Source organism: Misgurnus anguillicaudatus, chromosome 8 (genome assembly GCF_027580225.2).
Source record: "Misgurnus anguillicaudatus chromosome 8, ASM2758022v2, whole genome shotgun sequence".
NCBI classification, from domain to species: Eukaryota; Metazoa; Chordata; class Actinopteri; order Cypriniformes; family Cobitidae; genus Misgurnus; species Misgurnus anguillicaudatus.
The window spans coordinates 35,139,950-35,156,665 of record NC_073344.2 but is presented as its reverse complement, the minus strand read 5'-3'; the positions used below and the strand labels follow the sequence as shown (position 1 = coordinate 35,156,665).

The window sequence follows — 16,716 nt, the reverse complement described above, 5'->3', positions numbered from 1 at the left end:
CAACCATTTCTTGGGATTACAAAGAATGGTGTGAAAAGAAAATAATATCCAGTATGCAGCAGTCCTGTGGGCGAAAATGCCTTGTTAATGCTAGAGGTTAGAGGAGAATGGGCCGACTGATTCAAGCTGATAGGAGAGCAACTTTGACTGAAATTACCACTCGTTACAACCCAGGTATGCAGCAAAGCATTTGTGAAGCCACAACACGCACAAACTTGAGACGGATGGGCAGTAGACCCCACCGGGTACCACTCATCTCCACGACAAATAGGAAAAAGAGGCTACAATTTGCACGAGCTCACCAAAATTGGATAGTTTAAGACTGGAAAAATGTTGCCTGGTCTGATGAGTCTCGATTTCTGTTGAGACATTCAGATGGTAGAGTCAGAATTTGGCGTAAACAGAATGAGAACATGGATCCATCATGCCTTGTACCACTGTGCAGGCTGGTGGTGGTGGTGTAATGGTGTGGGGGATGTTTTTTTTGGCACACTTTAGGTCCCTTAGTGCCAATTGGGCATCGTTTAAATGCCACAGCCTACCTGAGCATTGTTTCTGACCATGTATATCCCTTTATGACCACCATGTACCCATCCTCTGATGGCTACTTCCAGCAGGATAATGCACCATGTCACAAAGCTCAAATCATTTCAAATTGGTTTCTTGAACATGACAATGAGTTCACTGTACTAAAATGGCCCCCACAGTCACCAGATCTCAACCCAATAGAGCATCTTTGGGATGTGGTGGAACGGGAGCTTCATGCCCTGGATGTGCATCCCACAAATCTTCATCAACTTCAAGATGCTATCATATCAATATGGGCCAACATTTCTAAAGAATGCTTTCAGCACTTTGTTGAATCAATGCCCTGTAGAATTAAGGCACTTATGAAGGTGAAAGGGGGTCAAACACAGTATTAGTATGGTGTTCCTAATAATCCTTTAGGTGTATGTATATTTATATATACTATATATAGATATATACTATATCTTTTTCTCTTTTAGGGGTGGTTTCCCAGACAAGGATTAGCTTAAGTCAGGACTAGGCCTTAGTTTAAATATGAAATATAACTAGTTTTAACAAACATGCCTTACTAAAAATATTACTTATGTCTTATGTGCATTTTGAGGCAAAACAGAAGGCACTGATGTATTTTAAGATATGTCAGTGCAAGATGTTATCAGTTTGGACAGCTCTTACATGTAAACTGTGTGGGGTCCTACCAAGCATATTACATACTAAATGTTAAAGAATAACCAAAGCCTCACTACATTTACTTAAAAAATGGGGCAGATTTATTCATTTTTTTAACATAGGCACAACATTTGCATGTGCAAGTATTTTCACACACAAAATATTAACAATAAGAAATGCTGAATATACAATACTGATTGTGTGAAGGCAACAGAATATCTTCACAATACAGCACAAAGCACAGACAGCAATGTTTGACCAACACATACACACACCAACCAACCAGCTTCAGTTTCAATAGAATTCACTTCACGGAAATTAAAGTGCTTTAACAAACTATGATGTATAGATCTATGTAGTGTGATCCAGTTTAATAAACTCATCTCAAAACACATATAAACCCAGTTAGGTTACATACTATAATATGAACCCTCAAAGTTTCTTGGTGTACACGTAAACTCACGCTTAAAGCACGATTGTGTGAAAAAGTGTTTTTAAGCAAAATACCATCACAAAGACTAACAAACCCAAAGGCATACAGGGTGCACCTCAGTATAAAATGTCACATTTCTTTGCAAAACCTAATTCAAATTGCATTTTTTTGACTTTGAGTCTTTAAAAAAAAAACTGTCCAGATCAACCTGAATTCACCTTATATGTGCACAAAGCTTATGAACCAATTGTATGACGATTTTTTGCATTGTGAAATTAATGTAATAATGCCAAAATTTTAAGGGTCACTTTGTTTATTTTTTAATGATTTTGGGGATTAAATATGACTATTAGTTCTTCAGGTATCATGAGATTCACCCTATGTTGGCTGCACAATACACCAATGGTGTCTTACAGCAGGATTTACACAAAACAACATCAATCAAAACAACAACACGCTTGCAAACATTATAATATGACATTTTATAATCTCACTGATACTTTCCATTTCAATTGATCGTTTTCTCCGGAACTTTAAGTCTATAACTCTGTAAATCTTTATCCTGATGAAACTCTCGATCAGGCAGCACCCTTGCTTTGTCTGAACGCTGGAAACTGTTGTTCATTTCAAGTGAGGTTACGTAAAACAAAACAAATCCAGCGATTTAAATTCACAGTCTCTCCAAACATCCGCAGCAAAGAACAGCAGCATAGCACAAATCATCGCATTTAGATGCAAAATTGTCGGTACTGGGCTCTGTGGGCGAGTCATGTGGTGTTAATTCAGTTTCTCTGTCTGATTGTCTGAGCACTGGAGGATTTTATCAACATGTCTTTATAAAGTCTCATTCTACACTAAAAGGATTTTCAACTGAAGGGAACAGGCTCAAGGTAAGGAGCCTGCAGAGTCATTGTTGGCAAATGCTGGCTGGCAAAAGTGGCCTCTTTTTTGTGCGGGACTTTTATGTGAGCTGTCCGTCTCTCATTGGTATGTTTCAGCGAAGACATCACTCTGAAAATGCGGACGTAAAGAGTCTGATAAACTCACACTGATGATTCAGGAATGTCAATGTCAGAGGTGTCACAAGGTGTCACGACTCACTGCACTTAAACGATACAAACACACACGGACACATGACTCTTTCGCCGGTAGCTTAGCCAGCTCTGCTTGCTTTCGTTTTCACCAAATCTGTCTGCCGTTATCTGCAAAGGCTCTCTGTAACTGACACACACATACACAGTATGAAAGTCCACAGATAACGTGCAAAATGCGGCTTTAGGACTTCAGGCCCATGCGGGCCATCAGCTGCTCGTACACCGTCCAGGCCATCGCAGCCATGAGGGTTCTCCTCAACGAACGTGGAACCGCTCCCCGAAAAAACCCACTCAGGCCATGCTTCTGAAACAAAAAGGGAGAACGAAAGTAATAAATTAATATTTGTGTTTCATCCTGCCTGTGAAAACCCAGGAAAAGTGATTTTATTTGTTTTTTACATAAAATCATCCTACATAATGTAAAGTAAATATAACTTTGATATCATATATGAACTTTAAAGGTCACCTAATATGAGAAATAAATAACTTTCATATGTTGTTTAAACATAATTGTGTGTTGCCTGTGTTTTTACTCAACCACCCTGTAATAATAAAAAACGCCCCACACCTTTTTTTTTTAAATCCCTGTCTCATGGGACAAACTGTTAGCATTTTCTATGCATAGGCCCTACCCACAACCGTCCAAAGGCCATAGGTCATCATTTTAAATCTTCTTTACATAATCATAGTAAGGTCTTATAAAAAGGTGTATATTTTCGGTATAGATAACAGTAAACGGGGAGGGGAGCAGCAGCTCATTTGCATTTAAAGAGACACACACACACAAAAACTGCACTTTTCATGCACACCCAAAAATTGCAATTTTCAACAAGGTATAATAAATGATCTACAGGGTATTTGGACCTGAAACTTTAAAGGCATACCTATAAGACTTATATTAAATATTTAAAAATTGCCATATTAGGTGACCTTTAATTAGGGCTGGGACAACGGGTCGACGTAGGGTAATAAATGGCGTTGACACAAAATATGCGCGTCGGTTCGTCAGACCCAAAATGTCATGTTAATATAGCATGCACACCGCACGTGTGAGCATCGCATGCTCGCGTAGAAGGAGCCGTTCTATTTTTGCTGCGCTGCTCACGCTCAATTAAAGTGACAGTGCTTTGTTTATGGTTTAAATGCTCGTGGATTGATGCGAAAACTTGTAATTTTACCATAAAATCATGAATGTGATGCCAAGTGTGTTTTAAACAGTCATGACTTTGAGCAATTTAACAGAAAGCAATGAAATATTTAAAAACACACTTTTGCCAGAAGACTGCGCTGTCATTCACCCTCTGCCCAGCACTAAATTAATCCTCATCTATCCTAATAATCTTCAGAGAAATAGATACATCTATCAATCTAAATCTTATGCTTATACTGTTGAAGGGAAACACGATCGATTGCATTATACTGTCAATCACGGAGGGAATGTTTCATTATATCGTAAACTTAAAAGAAAGATTTAATAATGCATGTGCTTCTTAAGTCTATAATTGTGTTTATATCTGTCATTACATGAACCAGAACAGCACGAAAGCAATGTGGATTAAACAAATCACAATTATAAAAATTATACAGACCATCAAAAGGCGCATTGAAGAGGTTTTGCTCATAAATGCTTGTAAAATAAAGTAATGTGAACTTGGGATTTTTTTTACTGTTACTAAACTGCACAGTATGTGCTGCAAACGCTTTATTGAATGCTACCTCTGACTGGGCTGCGTCCGAAAACTCTAAATTGCTGCCTTCTGAGGCAGCTTTCCAATGCAGGAAGGCATCAAGGCATGTCCGAATTTAATGTTAGGTTTACTTCCTGTCTCCTGAGATACCTATGCGTGGGCGTACAATAAGAATGTGATTTGTCGAGCCTGGTCGAGTTCGAAAAAATAAAATAGCGGCCAAGGAAGCGTCTGGAGCACAAATTTAGTGTAAATAAAGGTAGATTTTCACTTTTTACACATTTTAATTGCATTTCTAGCGAGAAATTAGTATTGCGGTTTTCAAATATGTGATTAGTTATCACAAAGGCGCTCTCTGTTTATATTTCAAACACGCTGCCTTTGAAGTGTGTCCGAAAGTCTTTCTCTGAGCTGCCTTCATGCCTCCGAAGTAATTTCCTCATGAGGCAGCGAGGCAACAAGTCACTGCCTTGTCTTTTTTATTTTGGAATATTAAGAGCAATAAACATAGATTGCAATGTTAAGGAATTCATGTTTTATTTTAATTTAGTTATGTAAAACAACATGTATAAATTGCTATTAGTCAATTAATGGGTAGATAATCGAGAACCAAATCGAAATTGAATCGGACTGGGAAAATGAATCTTTAGATTAATCGATGCATCGGAAAATAATCGCTAGATTAATCATAAAAAAAATGTATCGCTTATCCCAGCCCTACCTTTAATGATCTTGACTGAGACTTTAGCCTGGATTTCAGAAGGGGATCGCACACCGGCCGCGCAGCTCAGCGTCGCGTCGTGTGTCTAGGACAACTCGGAGGTATTGTAAACCGGAAATGCACATTAAATAGCGCAAGCTTCGTCAGATAGCGTCTACTTCAAAATGCATAATATACGTTGGCAGCCAATGTTAATCGTTAATGATTTGGGACAAATATGATGTTATTTAATGTGAAACTATTTGAGTGGCGCTGTGTTGTGCGACAGGGATTTGAGAAACTTCCTGAGTAACAGCTGGGCGGCGCGGGCCGGTGTGCGATCCCTTAGAGAGAGGGTCACAAACAATATTTACTATGCATTTAATTTTTGCAATGTAAAATAAAAAAGGATGTATTGCTGATTTTACATTTATACAAATGTTCCTAAAGCTCACTAAGTCAAGAAAAGCATTTTAATGTTAAGTACAGAATAACCTATTGTCTGATACTTACATAATAAACAAAGCGCACAGCATCGCTAGTCCTGGGATACAGTTGTGGGTTCACTTGCACGTGAGTTTTTATTACGTCTGCTGGCTGAGTGGCCAGAGAGGCCAAAATACCAGCAACTACTCCACAACTGAAGTTAACCACAGGTACAAAAGGTGATGAGCTGATCTCTGAGAGAGAATTAGAAAGAAAAAGAGAGAAAGTGAGAGAGACATTAGTAAACAATGGCAAATCCTTCTTAATAGCAAAAACAGAATGACCAACCATATCATATAAAATGTTCTGTAACATTAGCTACCCATTTTCATGTTCAAGGTACAAGCATGTAATTATATAAAATGTAACTCACCCTGTGGTAAGGACTTTTTAGCCTGACTGTAAAACATCACGTATATACCAGAGAATGGGGCGTCTCTGAGCAAAGTCGCTGTGAGCCCAGAATACAAAGCCTTTGGACCCTCGTTCTGACACACACTTTTAAGAGCTCCAGCTACGCTTATGTAGTTGTATCGGCCACTCTGAAAACACCAAAAGTAAATAAATACATCACGAGTTTGATTCTCAAGGCAAAGACATATACTGATAAAAACATACCCTTAATATACTATAAATAAAAGCTGTGACCCTCACCTCAAACCGAGTCTTGATGACTGTAAAGGGCAGCATGGCCACGCCTGCCACGCACCGAGCACCCGCCCCTAGCAACACCGCCTCTCCTGCATTCGGAGACCCATCCTTGAAGAAATGCTGCTTCAGCGAGTAAAATGTGCTGAAGTAAATTCCGACGCCAGGAATACAACGCATAAACGACTGCAGAAAACAAGAGAGACAAACAGTGAGCAGCAACAATGCTGCTATTTTATATCAAACAAAGAAAAGTTGTTACCAAGTTTCGTTTAAAACGAGACAGTTTATAGACATAAATATGAATCACAGGGAATTCGATATTGTTTCGTTAAATTGAAAATGAAAATAAGATTAAATTAATAATTTATTTCAACACAGATGCAAACAAATTACAGACAGACCACCAGCACTATATGCAAGTTAAACTTCTTAGTTTAAAAATTGTCATATTAATTCTTCAGATTCACAACTTCTCTAACATCACTGTCCAATGAGAAAAGACTGAGCAAGTGATGTGTGTTGTGTGGGTAAAATAAACAAATGACGGTTAAATTTTGTGCTTTTCCTGTTGTTTTCATAGCTGTGGTGCAATTGCCATCATGCTGTATATGGGTGATCATATCTCCTTATTTTATCTCTTAATGTAATAAGGCCCCAGAATTAAATTTTGCATTTACATATTAATTTCAGCTGAAAGGCAGGCATGTGATTTCGAACTAGTACTCTTCTTTGACCAATACAATAAACCCAGATACGAAACAAGGGTTGCAAAATTCTGGGAATTTTAGAAACTTTCTATGGAAATTACATGGGAATATATGAAGAGTTTGGTTCTAAAACGCGATAAACGGCATTTAAAAAAAAAATAGTTACTGACAAAATCACTAAGGTCATTATTTAAAAGTAAATTCTTAATTTTACGCAAAATCCAATATCCGCCAGGTTTGTCTGTCATCTTTTCTCCCTTTTTTCCCAAAACGCAATAAACGGCACTCGTCCTTTTCTGCAGAATGCAATAAATCTGCTCAACAAATCACAGCGCACTGTTCCACGCATTGTAAACAATAAGGGCGGGCCGACAACATCAAGCTTCTCTCATGCTAACACATTGACCCCAGGGGATCTTATGAAAAACTTTCCATTATTTTACGCATAGCCAAGAAAATCGAGGAGGACCAAAACATTTTACAGCAGATCGTTGTGAAAAAAAGTTCAGAGACGATGCCCCATGTATAACCGCAGCAATGACAGTGTCATTAATATGACAAAGTACATGATTTTGATTAATGCCATTAATGTTTAATTTTTTTCATCAGTGTATAAGACTAGTCAACTAAACGAATATAACATGGCAAAGATTAATGCACATTTATAGATAGATTCAATGGATTTATTGCATTTTGTGGAAAAATAATCTGTTTTTATAATAAATCTTTGAAAATCAAATTATGGATTTGGATTTTTTATGTTTTTATAACCTAAAGATGCTATGTGAAAGTTTGTAACAGAAAATAGTGGTTTTCATCTTGTCACTTTCTTGGTTTAAAAAACACGTTTTTTACCAAAATTAGTCAAAATGGATTTATTGCATTTTGGAACCAAACTCTTCATATGGAAATTGTGGCCAATGAATGAAGACGAGTCGGATGTCGAGAAATTGTATGTATAAGAGTATAAAAATTGTACAACATTTACAAATATTTTCTTTTAATTCCTTAAGTTTCTAACTTGGAATATTTCCAAACTTTGCAACGCTATACAACACTGACATAAAGAATAGACACCTGTCCCTCTCAGCCTTGTTTGTTTTCGCCAATGAAATATAGCGTCTGCTCTGACAAAAGGTCTACACAGTTGCACTTAAGTGAAGAGCAGAACGCATGAAACAGCTTTTTGTTTGTGAGATCAAACAAAAAGAGGAGACCAAATAAAATGGAAACATAAGCTTTCATCATTTACTCTACTGGTTATTATCTACCAATCACATCTGTCCCATTAAAATCTGCCTAAAAAGTCCTATTTCTTTCTAGCATATGTTGTTGAGCTATTGGCACTTTTGGATGCATCTCTTAGTTGCACATTGGATAAAACCATCTGATAAATGCTTTAATGTGAATGTAATATAACTGACCGGTGAAACCCCCTTCCACAGGCCGAGCAGCTTCTCTGTGCGGATCACGTTGAAAAACACTGTAATCATTCCCACTTTAGGAGCACTGAGAGACAAAGAAAGGACGACAGAAATAGAAATGGTCACATTGCCATGAACAGAGAGAACAAACATGAAGCCCCTAAAAAATCATGCATTTTAAATTCCCTATGATGCTGAATACAATAGCCATTTATGAACACGTGCATTTACAATAGGTAATATGTTGTACACTGCACACAGAGAGACCATGACAGTTTAATAATAGAGACCCACACAACACACAGAGAGACAAGGAGGGCACAGTTATATAAACACAGGCACAGTCAGACATATGACCAAAATAGACCTTCATATCTGACACTATAATAAAAAGAGAAAACAAAAACATGAGCCTGGGTGCCAGCCGAACTTAGCCCCGCCCACAACATTTCAGGTCAGGAAGTTTGTTGTGGTGTCGCTCCATTGTGGCGCAACTATGCTCGACCCAGAGCTGGTCGAACCAATCTAATTTTCAGGGCGGGATTTATACGATAATGGACAGATGATCAAAAGTAATGTAATTAACCACGTCACCAAAGAGCAAGTGTGTTGAATTTGTTTACAACAAAATGGCTGCCGCTGGAGAATTCAGATGTGTGGATTCTGTTCTAAAAGATATTGGCAGCGCAATGATTCTAAAAAATGAACAGAGAAACGCGATTAAGGTATTTGGATGGTTGATTGGAAAGAAGTGTCGCTTAACATACGTCACACACTCCGTTGCTCTGATTGGTTGTAGGTCTATCCAATTGAGTGCAGAGATATTTTTTCCCTGGTTCGGATAAAACATGCCTCATAACCACAGCCCAATGAAGCGGTATCAGAATAAAATTCTGACCAGAATTTTGAGTATGACAACGTCAGGCTACAAAAACATACCCATATCCAACAAATAGAAATGTTGAGATTTTCATTTGGAATTTACTTATAATGGTTGAATACACCTTTCTGGATCTACACCCGGAAAACAGGGAGTAAATAACGTGATCTTTTTCAGCTCTGTCAGGGGTTGTGTGCCTAAGATGCTGTCCTAGTTTGGGACACGTTATCAGGGCTCGGAGAAAATCGCTTTGTTACTTTCGTCCCGCGTTACTTTTGCCCCGGTTCTCCCCTATGCTTTCTGTAATCGAAATCCCATTTTTTAAAATGATAGGTTGCTAAACATTTAGGGGCGGTTTCCCGGACAGGGATTAGACTAGTCCTAGACTAAAACATTTTTAAGAGCTGTCCAAACTAAAAAACAACTTGCACTGACATATCTTAATATACATCAGGGCCCTTTGTTTTGCATCAAAATGCACACAGGTAATGTTTTTAGTAAGGCATGTTTGTTAAAACTAGTTATATTTCCTAATTAAACTAAGGCCTAGTCCTGGATTAAGTTAATCCCTGTCCGGGAAACCGTCCCTTAGTCTCCATTTTTTATATATATTATACATTATAATTGTGATAGCTGAATTCACTTGAATTATAAGTCTTCATCTGAATCATGAGATTTCACTTTCAGCGTAAATGCCATGTTTAGATAAAAAAAAGAACAATGCATTTTATATAACAATAAAAGTTTATAGTGACCATCACAAGCATAAGTATTTTTAATACACTTCTGTCTAGATGTGGTCTGGTCAGTAATGATCAGTAAAGTTTTTTTTTATGGCAGTCATGACCGTAAGTGACGTCTTACCCTGGGTGCATGTTGTTCTGGAGGGTCTGCAGTCTGGTCTTCACCAGATCCAGAGGCTGGAAGAGCAAAGTGGAGCAGGTGCCACTGAGAGAGCCACACATAAAGGCCTTCAAGGCAGGATGAGCCTGACAGAACAAACGCAGAGAATTATGTTTAGGAAAACAAGGACTGAAGGGAAGGTCAAAGGTAAAAAGAAAAAAACAGATACAAATGTTGAGTGCAGAGGAAGTTAAATAAGTGTGAGATGAATAGAAAGATCAAAAGATGTGGCAACATTCAGAACACAATTCAGCACCTCAAAGTCCCCATGAAATCAAATCTGACTCTTCTTATTTTTTAATGGAATATTACAAACAATTTATCCGTGTGGGTCATTATTATTTTACAATTCATATCCCCTCATAAACTTTAATCAAAATCTGAAAATTTACTTCCGCCCTCTTGTTGCGGTCATGCTCTGATGACGTCAGCTAGACGACTTGGGCGGGAGCCTCCATTAACTCCGCCCCCTCCAAAAGTCAAACTTGACTCTTCTGTAGTTACATCTTGTACTAAGGCCGACGGAAAATTTAAAGTTGCGATTTCCTAGGCAGATATGGCTAGGAACTATACTCTCATTCTGGCGTAATAATCAAAGCCTTTGCTGATGTAACATGGCCGCAGCATGCGCAGCGACACTACGCACTGCCCGAAAACAGTCCCTTGGGTTACCTTCAATGGCAGGGGACTATTTTCGGGGCAGTGCACAACATCACCACGCCTGCCGCAGCCATGCCACAGCAGCAAAGTCTTAGTACACAATTTAATTACAGAAGAGTCAAGTTTTAAATCTAAAAAAATATTGAAACTCTTTAGTTATTTTTTTGCCTGATGCTAATGGCCTAATCAGATTCAATGAATTGTGCTAAGCTATGCTAAAAGTGCTAACGCCAGACCCGGAGATCAGCTGAATGGATTTCAAAACGGTAAGAATCAAATGTTTAACTCTAGGGGAGCTGGAAAATGAGCATATTTTTAAAAAAGGTGGAATATCCCTTTAATATTAACCAGATGCGTCACTGGTATTGTTATGAATGGGGTGATCGCAACAGTCAGAATAGCCGCTCTAGTCCCGCCTCCTAGTAAAAAGAACCATGCATGCACAGAATCGACTGGTCTTGTTCTAACAAAAACTATGATCGTGTGGGTTTATTTCTTTATTTTTTATGGTTATGGCGGCATTGGGATGTCTGGTTAGTGTTACAAGCGGCTGTGGTAGTAAAGACTGGGTGTGCGTGTTTGACGTCATGTTGAGCTGCACAGTGCGCATACCGCCGTATGACATCAGTACCATGCATGATTCAAAAACAAACAGATAACTCGCACCCGCGCTGCGGCAACCCCGCTGATCCGTGCAACGCTGTGAAGCCGAACACACCTCACATCACTGAGGCACTATGGTTTAAAAGGATGGGTGATTTTCGGATTTGCTTTTGGTAAAACGAAAATACAGTCAGTCAAAAAGTAAAATGTACAAAATGTACAGCACTGTCACAAGTTCAATCGGTTAAAATTTCATATTTAAACATCAAATGTCAAGAGTTACCAGAGAGCAATATGAACATTACATCTTGACTAAAAATAGGTGAGAGAACGACGCGACACAGCTAATCGCTAAAATTATAGCATAAAGCTGCTTAATGTTATGAAGCTTGTGACTGGATGTGTTTTAAAGCGCACTGTTGTGATGCACATCCACAACGGAAGTTAAACTTTCAGTCCAGTATGTAACTTAGTGTAAGTCTTGCATTTTGTGCAGATAGATGCATGTTGTATAATACATTGATGTTGTATCAAGGCTTAATATTAAGTTGAGTGCATCATATAGAAAGCGCTTCAGTTTGTGTTTATTAACCCTTTAGTTTCACTTTATCATGCAGCTATTCCTCTTAAAGGTTTCTGTTCAAAAAAACATTTAATTCATTCATAATCTAGTATGTGTTAATTTTTCTGTCATTTTTTTAAATGAAGTTTTATTTGAGTGTTTTAATAAAAATATTTTCACTTTCACCATGACGCGTAAGTCCTGCCCCTTTGATTGCGCCGCCCCCCAGTTAACCAAGTACTCGTTTTTCTTACCTATGGATTAATCAAAATAAAAAAGACATAAATGCACATTCCTAGTCACACTACGGAAGTAAAGTTAATCTCGACTTCCCGTTCATGGGGACTTTAAAGAAGCCATATGCAACACTTTTGTAGCATTTATATTGTTACCCTAAATACCAGAAATAAAACCATGACCTGCATTAGTAATAAAGTTTTAGCAACATTAAAAATACTAAGGTGACCAACACTGACACCCCAGATAAGAGGATATTCTCAAGCAAAGAATATCCAACCTGGACACCGAAAACCTTACAATACGCATTGTCATTTGCATCAAAAAGTGTGCAAATAAAACAAACAGCACAGTGTGTACGTGTGCACGACCACACATACACACAAAAACACTTAAAACAGATTGATCGTAATTTACACCCAACACATACGGAAACACGCAGACGCAACAACACAAGCATACTGACATGCACATCGAGACTTAAGCACTACCGACAGTCTCCTCCGAGCGCTGTGATTCATACAGAAGCATGAATACCGGCAGACGCACACAGCTGTCCAGATATGCACAAACAACAAGAACACACTATAGAAATGCCACGGATACACACATTAAGGCACTGGCTAATCTGCCCTACCTTTCCCAGGCTGTTGGCAGATTTAGGCTGAGGGTCCTTTTGCTCCTGCATCTCTTTTTTTCACTCTTTCTGTTGCCTCTAACAGCACATGACAGAATAAGACCCATCTCTCTCTCCAACACAATCTCTCTCGCCCCCCTCCCACCCACTGCAGAGGATTCAATGGCTTAATCCACAACCTTCAACGCTTGCCTTTGCTTTTCCGTGCTCATCGCAGCCTCGTACCTAAACATTTGTATTCCTCTCCCGTGTTAGTTTAGCAATGGCGACGGCATACATGTATATCAGCTTATATGAATATGCACGTGAGCTTGTGTTGAGGAAATATTATGTGGGTCATGGAAGATTAAATTTCCAAAAAAGGTTTAGCAGGGATGTACAACAAAGAAATGTAATGCACTACAGATCTTTATACAACAGTCAGACTCTGTATTCTCTACTAGTGATCGACTGACGTATCAGCTAATGTATGGCCATTTTGAGATAACATATCAGCTAACTGTGTCTGCTTGGCTATTAAACAGAAGTGGTAAGTCCCTAAATTCACTTTGAATTACCTCTGGATATGAATATAAATGTGCTATAATAAACTTGCCTTGCCTAATAGCTCTGCCAAATGATCATGCAAAATATTATTTTGAATATTACTGAGAAAAGTGTTATTTTATATACGACTTTTTGCAGTTCAAAATGTATTAGATATATGGGGTGAATTCAAGTAAAATGGGACACTTTGGACATTCACATGAATGACAATATCCCAAATACTTAAAGGGGACATTTCACAAAACTTTTAGATGTAAAATAAATCTATGGTGTCCCCAGAGTACGCATGTGAAGTTTACCAAATAGATAATTTATTACAACGTGTTAAAATTGCAACTTTGTAGGTGTGAGCAAAAATGGGCCATTTTTGGGTATGTTCGTTTGAATGATGAAATGCAAACACTGATCGAATGGTGGTTTGTTAAATTTAAAACTCAGTTGTGCTGTCATTTTCTCTCTCTGCACTAAATACGGACTACCGGCACATCCGGGAACTTGACTGTAAATTTTTGAGAGTGGTTTACCAAAACGAAGTTACTGGGTTGTTCTTTTTCATATTTTGTAGGTTGATATAAGCACTGAGGACCCAATTATAGCACTTAAACATGGAAAAGTCAGATTTTAATGATATGTCCCCTTTAAATTAACCTTATAAATAAACAATATACTTGATTACATTTGCATTCGCCATTGAAAAATCTTGTATCCCACTGTTATAGTTAGTAATGTCACCCATTGAAACACATGTTGGTGCTAAATGCAATCGACAACAGTCTAGACAGCAAAAGCATGACGTCAAGTATTACCACATCTCCCAAATAGTTAACCAAGCAAGTTAATGATAAACCTGTTGAATCAATTTGAGAGTAAAAGACATTCAAACAGTTCACTTGAGCAATTATGCAAGTTTAAAGCTAACAGCGAGACCACAAACTTACCAGGAAAATCTCCATTGTAGATGATGAAGGTGAAGATGATGAAGCTTGCACAGAGGAAGAGGCCAACTCCCTCCTTTTAACCCCTTCTATGTCCGTTGTGATGTCTGACACGTCAAAGCTTTGATTTCAGACTACATTGGAAGAAATTGATTAAACAAACTTTCTAACATTACATAAAATTCAACATAAAATTGCATTACCATGCATTAAATATTATGCAGGTTCTAATAAAAACACTATGCAAGTCTAGTATTCAAAATAACAGTATTTCAGGGAGGTTTAAGAAATGAACATGTTAATAAATTAAAAGTTAACCTGTCTGTTAAGGACCGAGGAGGAAGAGTGAGTTAGGGGTGATCTTCATCATGTCTGGTTCTCCTATCTGTCACTTGCCGCACACACAATTGTGTCTACAGCACAAGAGGTGAATGAAGACATTTTTATGTGCATACAAACATAAAAGACTGTTTCATGTATGAAATACTGTATATAACCCAGTAAGTGCGTTATGAAGGGCAAACTATCATGCAGCGTAACGCTTATACCGATAAAGAAACGAAATAGATTTGAATGTACGTTATGCTAATGCTACGTTCTCTCATATATTTACCACATACGGTGATATTAACCCAACAGTTTGTAATATATCCCACACTGTTTGTGTGAAATACAAAAAAGCAACACATTAATACTGAATACATGATGTAACAACTAGTCAGCTGAGTTCTGTCAGTTAGCCGGTTGTGCTAAGTCACCGTTGACGCTTGCGCAATGTATGAGGTTTTAACTTACATATAATTGCGTTCCGAAATGTATTTCCTGTATCTGAACGGCGTGTTTTCTTGGTGACAGCACTGCAAAATTCTCGGTACAATGATGGAGTGTTGCTTTACACACGAGTTTACCAGTGTGTATGCGACGTCATGCGACGCTGCGCAGATTATTTGGCGTATGCCATTAAAGTACCGCGAGAACGCCTTGAAAGCTAAATATTCGAATCGCTCTCGCGGTACTGTGATGTCATACACTGACCGGTCGCCGCATGAAGTCGGACACATCTACTTATATATGACATGCGTTGCGGACAGCGGAAGTTTGGAGTTACGCAAGGAAGTTCTGCGTCATTTACGTAATTCGTATTCTCCACAGCAGCGGGTACGAACCGGTTTCAGCCCGATTATTCCAGTGGTGCCACCAGCATTGAGCACGTGTACGGACTCCAGATGCCCCCCTCTGGAACATAAATATTATATAGAGGGGTTGCAAGTTTACAAACATTGCAGGGTGCGCGCGCATCCAGGGGGCAGAAAGCCCGATTGGTGAGCTGATCTGCTACTGCAACAACCTTAATTATTGAAGCGTTCTTTATTGTTTGTATATAAATAAGACTTGATTTTAGTTGGATCTGTTTTTCTGTCTTTATTTTTGCAGTTTTACTGTGATACATGTATGAATTATAATTTTATTATTATAATGCTAGTAACGTAATAGTCGCATCTACTGGTATGTTAACATCAGGCACCCAGCACTAACTCTGTTGGTACTATTTTCCACGCAACAATTCCTTGGCATTTTGACTTACAGACACCGCTACGAGCATACAACACAATGCACTTCTCTTCTTTCTGCCCCTCGGTTGCGCGCGCAACCAGTTAGTGACGTCGCCGTGCAACCCGTCTATAGAATATATAATATTATATTATACAAATAAAATATATGTAAAATTTTATAATATTGTAATAATTATTACTATATAAAACACATTATTATTTTATATAAAATATAAATATATAAATATAAAGAAATATAAATATAATTATATAAAATATTTCATATTTAAATAAAATATAAACAAATATATAATATATTTCAAAAGTAAAGTTTTTTGCAGCATCATCTGAAATTTGTAATGGATGTAAGGAATAAAAGCAGTTATTATTGTTTTGGGGCATTAATAATTACGGTAACACTTTACAATTAGGTTCATTAGTTAACAGTTAAAATGAACTAATAATGAACTGCACTTATATAGCTTTTATTAATCTTTGTTAATGTTAATTTCAACAATTACTAATACTTTGTTTAAATTTTGTTACCGTTAGTTAATGCACTGTGAACATGAACAAAATTAACTTAAAAGCTTTATTTCTATTAACTAACTTTAACAAAGATTAGTAAATACTGTAACAAATGTATTGCGCATGGTTTGTTCAGTTTAGTTAATACATTATCTAATGTTAACTAAGGAACCTTATTGTAAAGTGTTACCATAATTACACCTATCAAGAGCCTGTTTGTTAACACAGAAAAACAAATCATGATCACTGCAATAATCTTGTGTTATAAAGACGAGGGGCCCTATCTTGCACC

General features: G+C 37.8%; 1 protein-coding gene and 1 long non-coding RNA gene across 4 annotated transcripts; one reads left to right on the top strand and one right to left on the bottom strand.

Moving 5' to 3' along the window:
* Window positions 1-1,275: 1,275 nt before the first annotated feature.
* Window positions 1,276-15,297, bottom strand: slc25a38b (solute carrier family 25 member 38b). Of its 3 annotated transcripts, none has more exons than XM_055213448.2 (10): window positions 15,139-15,297; window positions 14,662-14,756; window positions 14,347-14,477; window positions 12,863-12,940; window positions 10,125-10,249; window positions 8,381-8,465; window positions 6,253-6,432; window positions 5,972-6,140; window positions 5,626-5,792; window positions 1,276-3,028 (listed from the first exon to the last, which is right to left on the bottom strand). In XM_055213448.2, exons 4-10 carry the CDS (start codon window positions 12,911-12,913, stop codon window positions 2,906-2,908), a joined length of 900 nt encoding a protein of 299 aa, XP_055069423.2. In that variant the 5' UTR covers window positions 12,914-12,940; window positions 14,347-14,477; window positions 14,662-14,756; window positions 15,139-15,297; the 3' UTR covers window positions 1,276-2,905. The 3 variants fall into 3 exon arrangements, with proteins under 3 accessions (XP_055069423.2, XP_055069424.2, XP_055069425.2); XM_055213449.2 differs by lacking the exon at window positions 15,139-15,297 and adding an exon at window positions 14,957-15,104; XM_055213450.2 differs by lacking the exon at window positions 12,863-12,940.
* LOC141365870 (uncharacterized) lies at window positions 11,482-12,064 on the top strand. Its single transcript, XR_012370822.1, has 2 exons — window positions 11,482-11,555; window positions 11,962-12,064. It is a non-coding gene; the product is annotated as an uncharacterized lncRNA (long non-coding RNA).
* Window positions 15,298-16,716: the final 1,419 nt, after the last annotated feature.

Bases quoted from the DNA above. Each gene is read 5' to 3' on its own strand.
- slc25a38b (XM_055213448.2), bottom strand. From the start codon at position 12,913: ATGCAGGAGCAAAAGGACCCTCAGCCTAAATCTGCCAACAGCCTGGGA. The intron at 6,433-8,380 runs GTCAGTTATATT...TGTTTTCTGCAG, and splicing joins TGTGGAAGGGGGTTTCACCG to TCGTTTATGCGTTGTATTCC. The intron at 5,793-5,971 runs GTGAGTTACATT...ATTCTCTCTCAG, and splicing joins TAAAAAGTCCTTACCACAGG to AGATCAGCTCATCACCTTTT.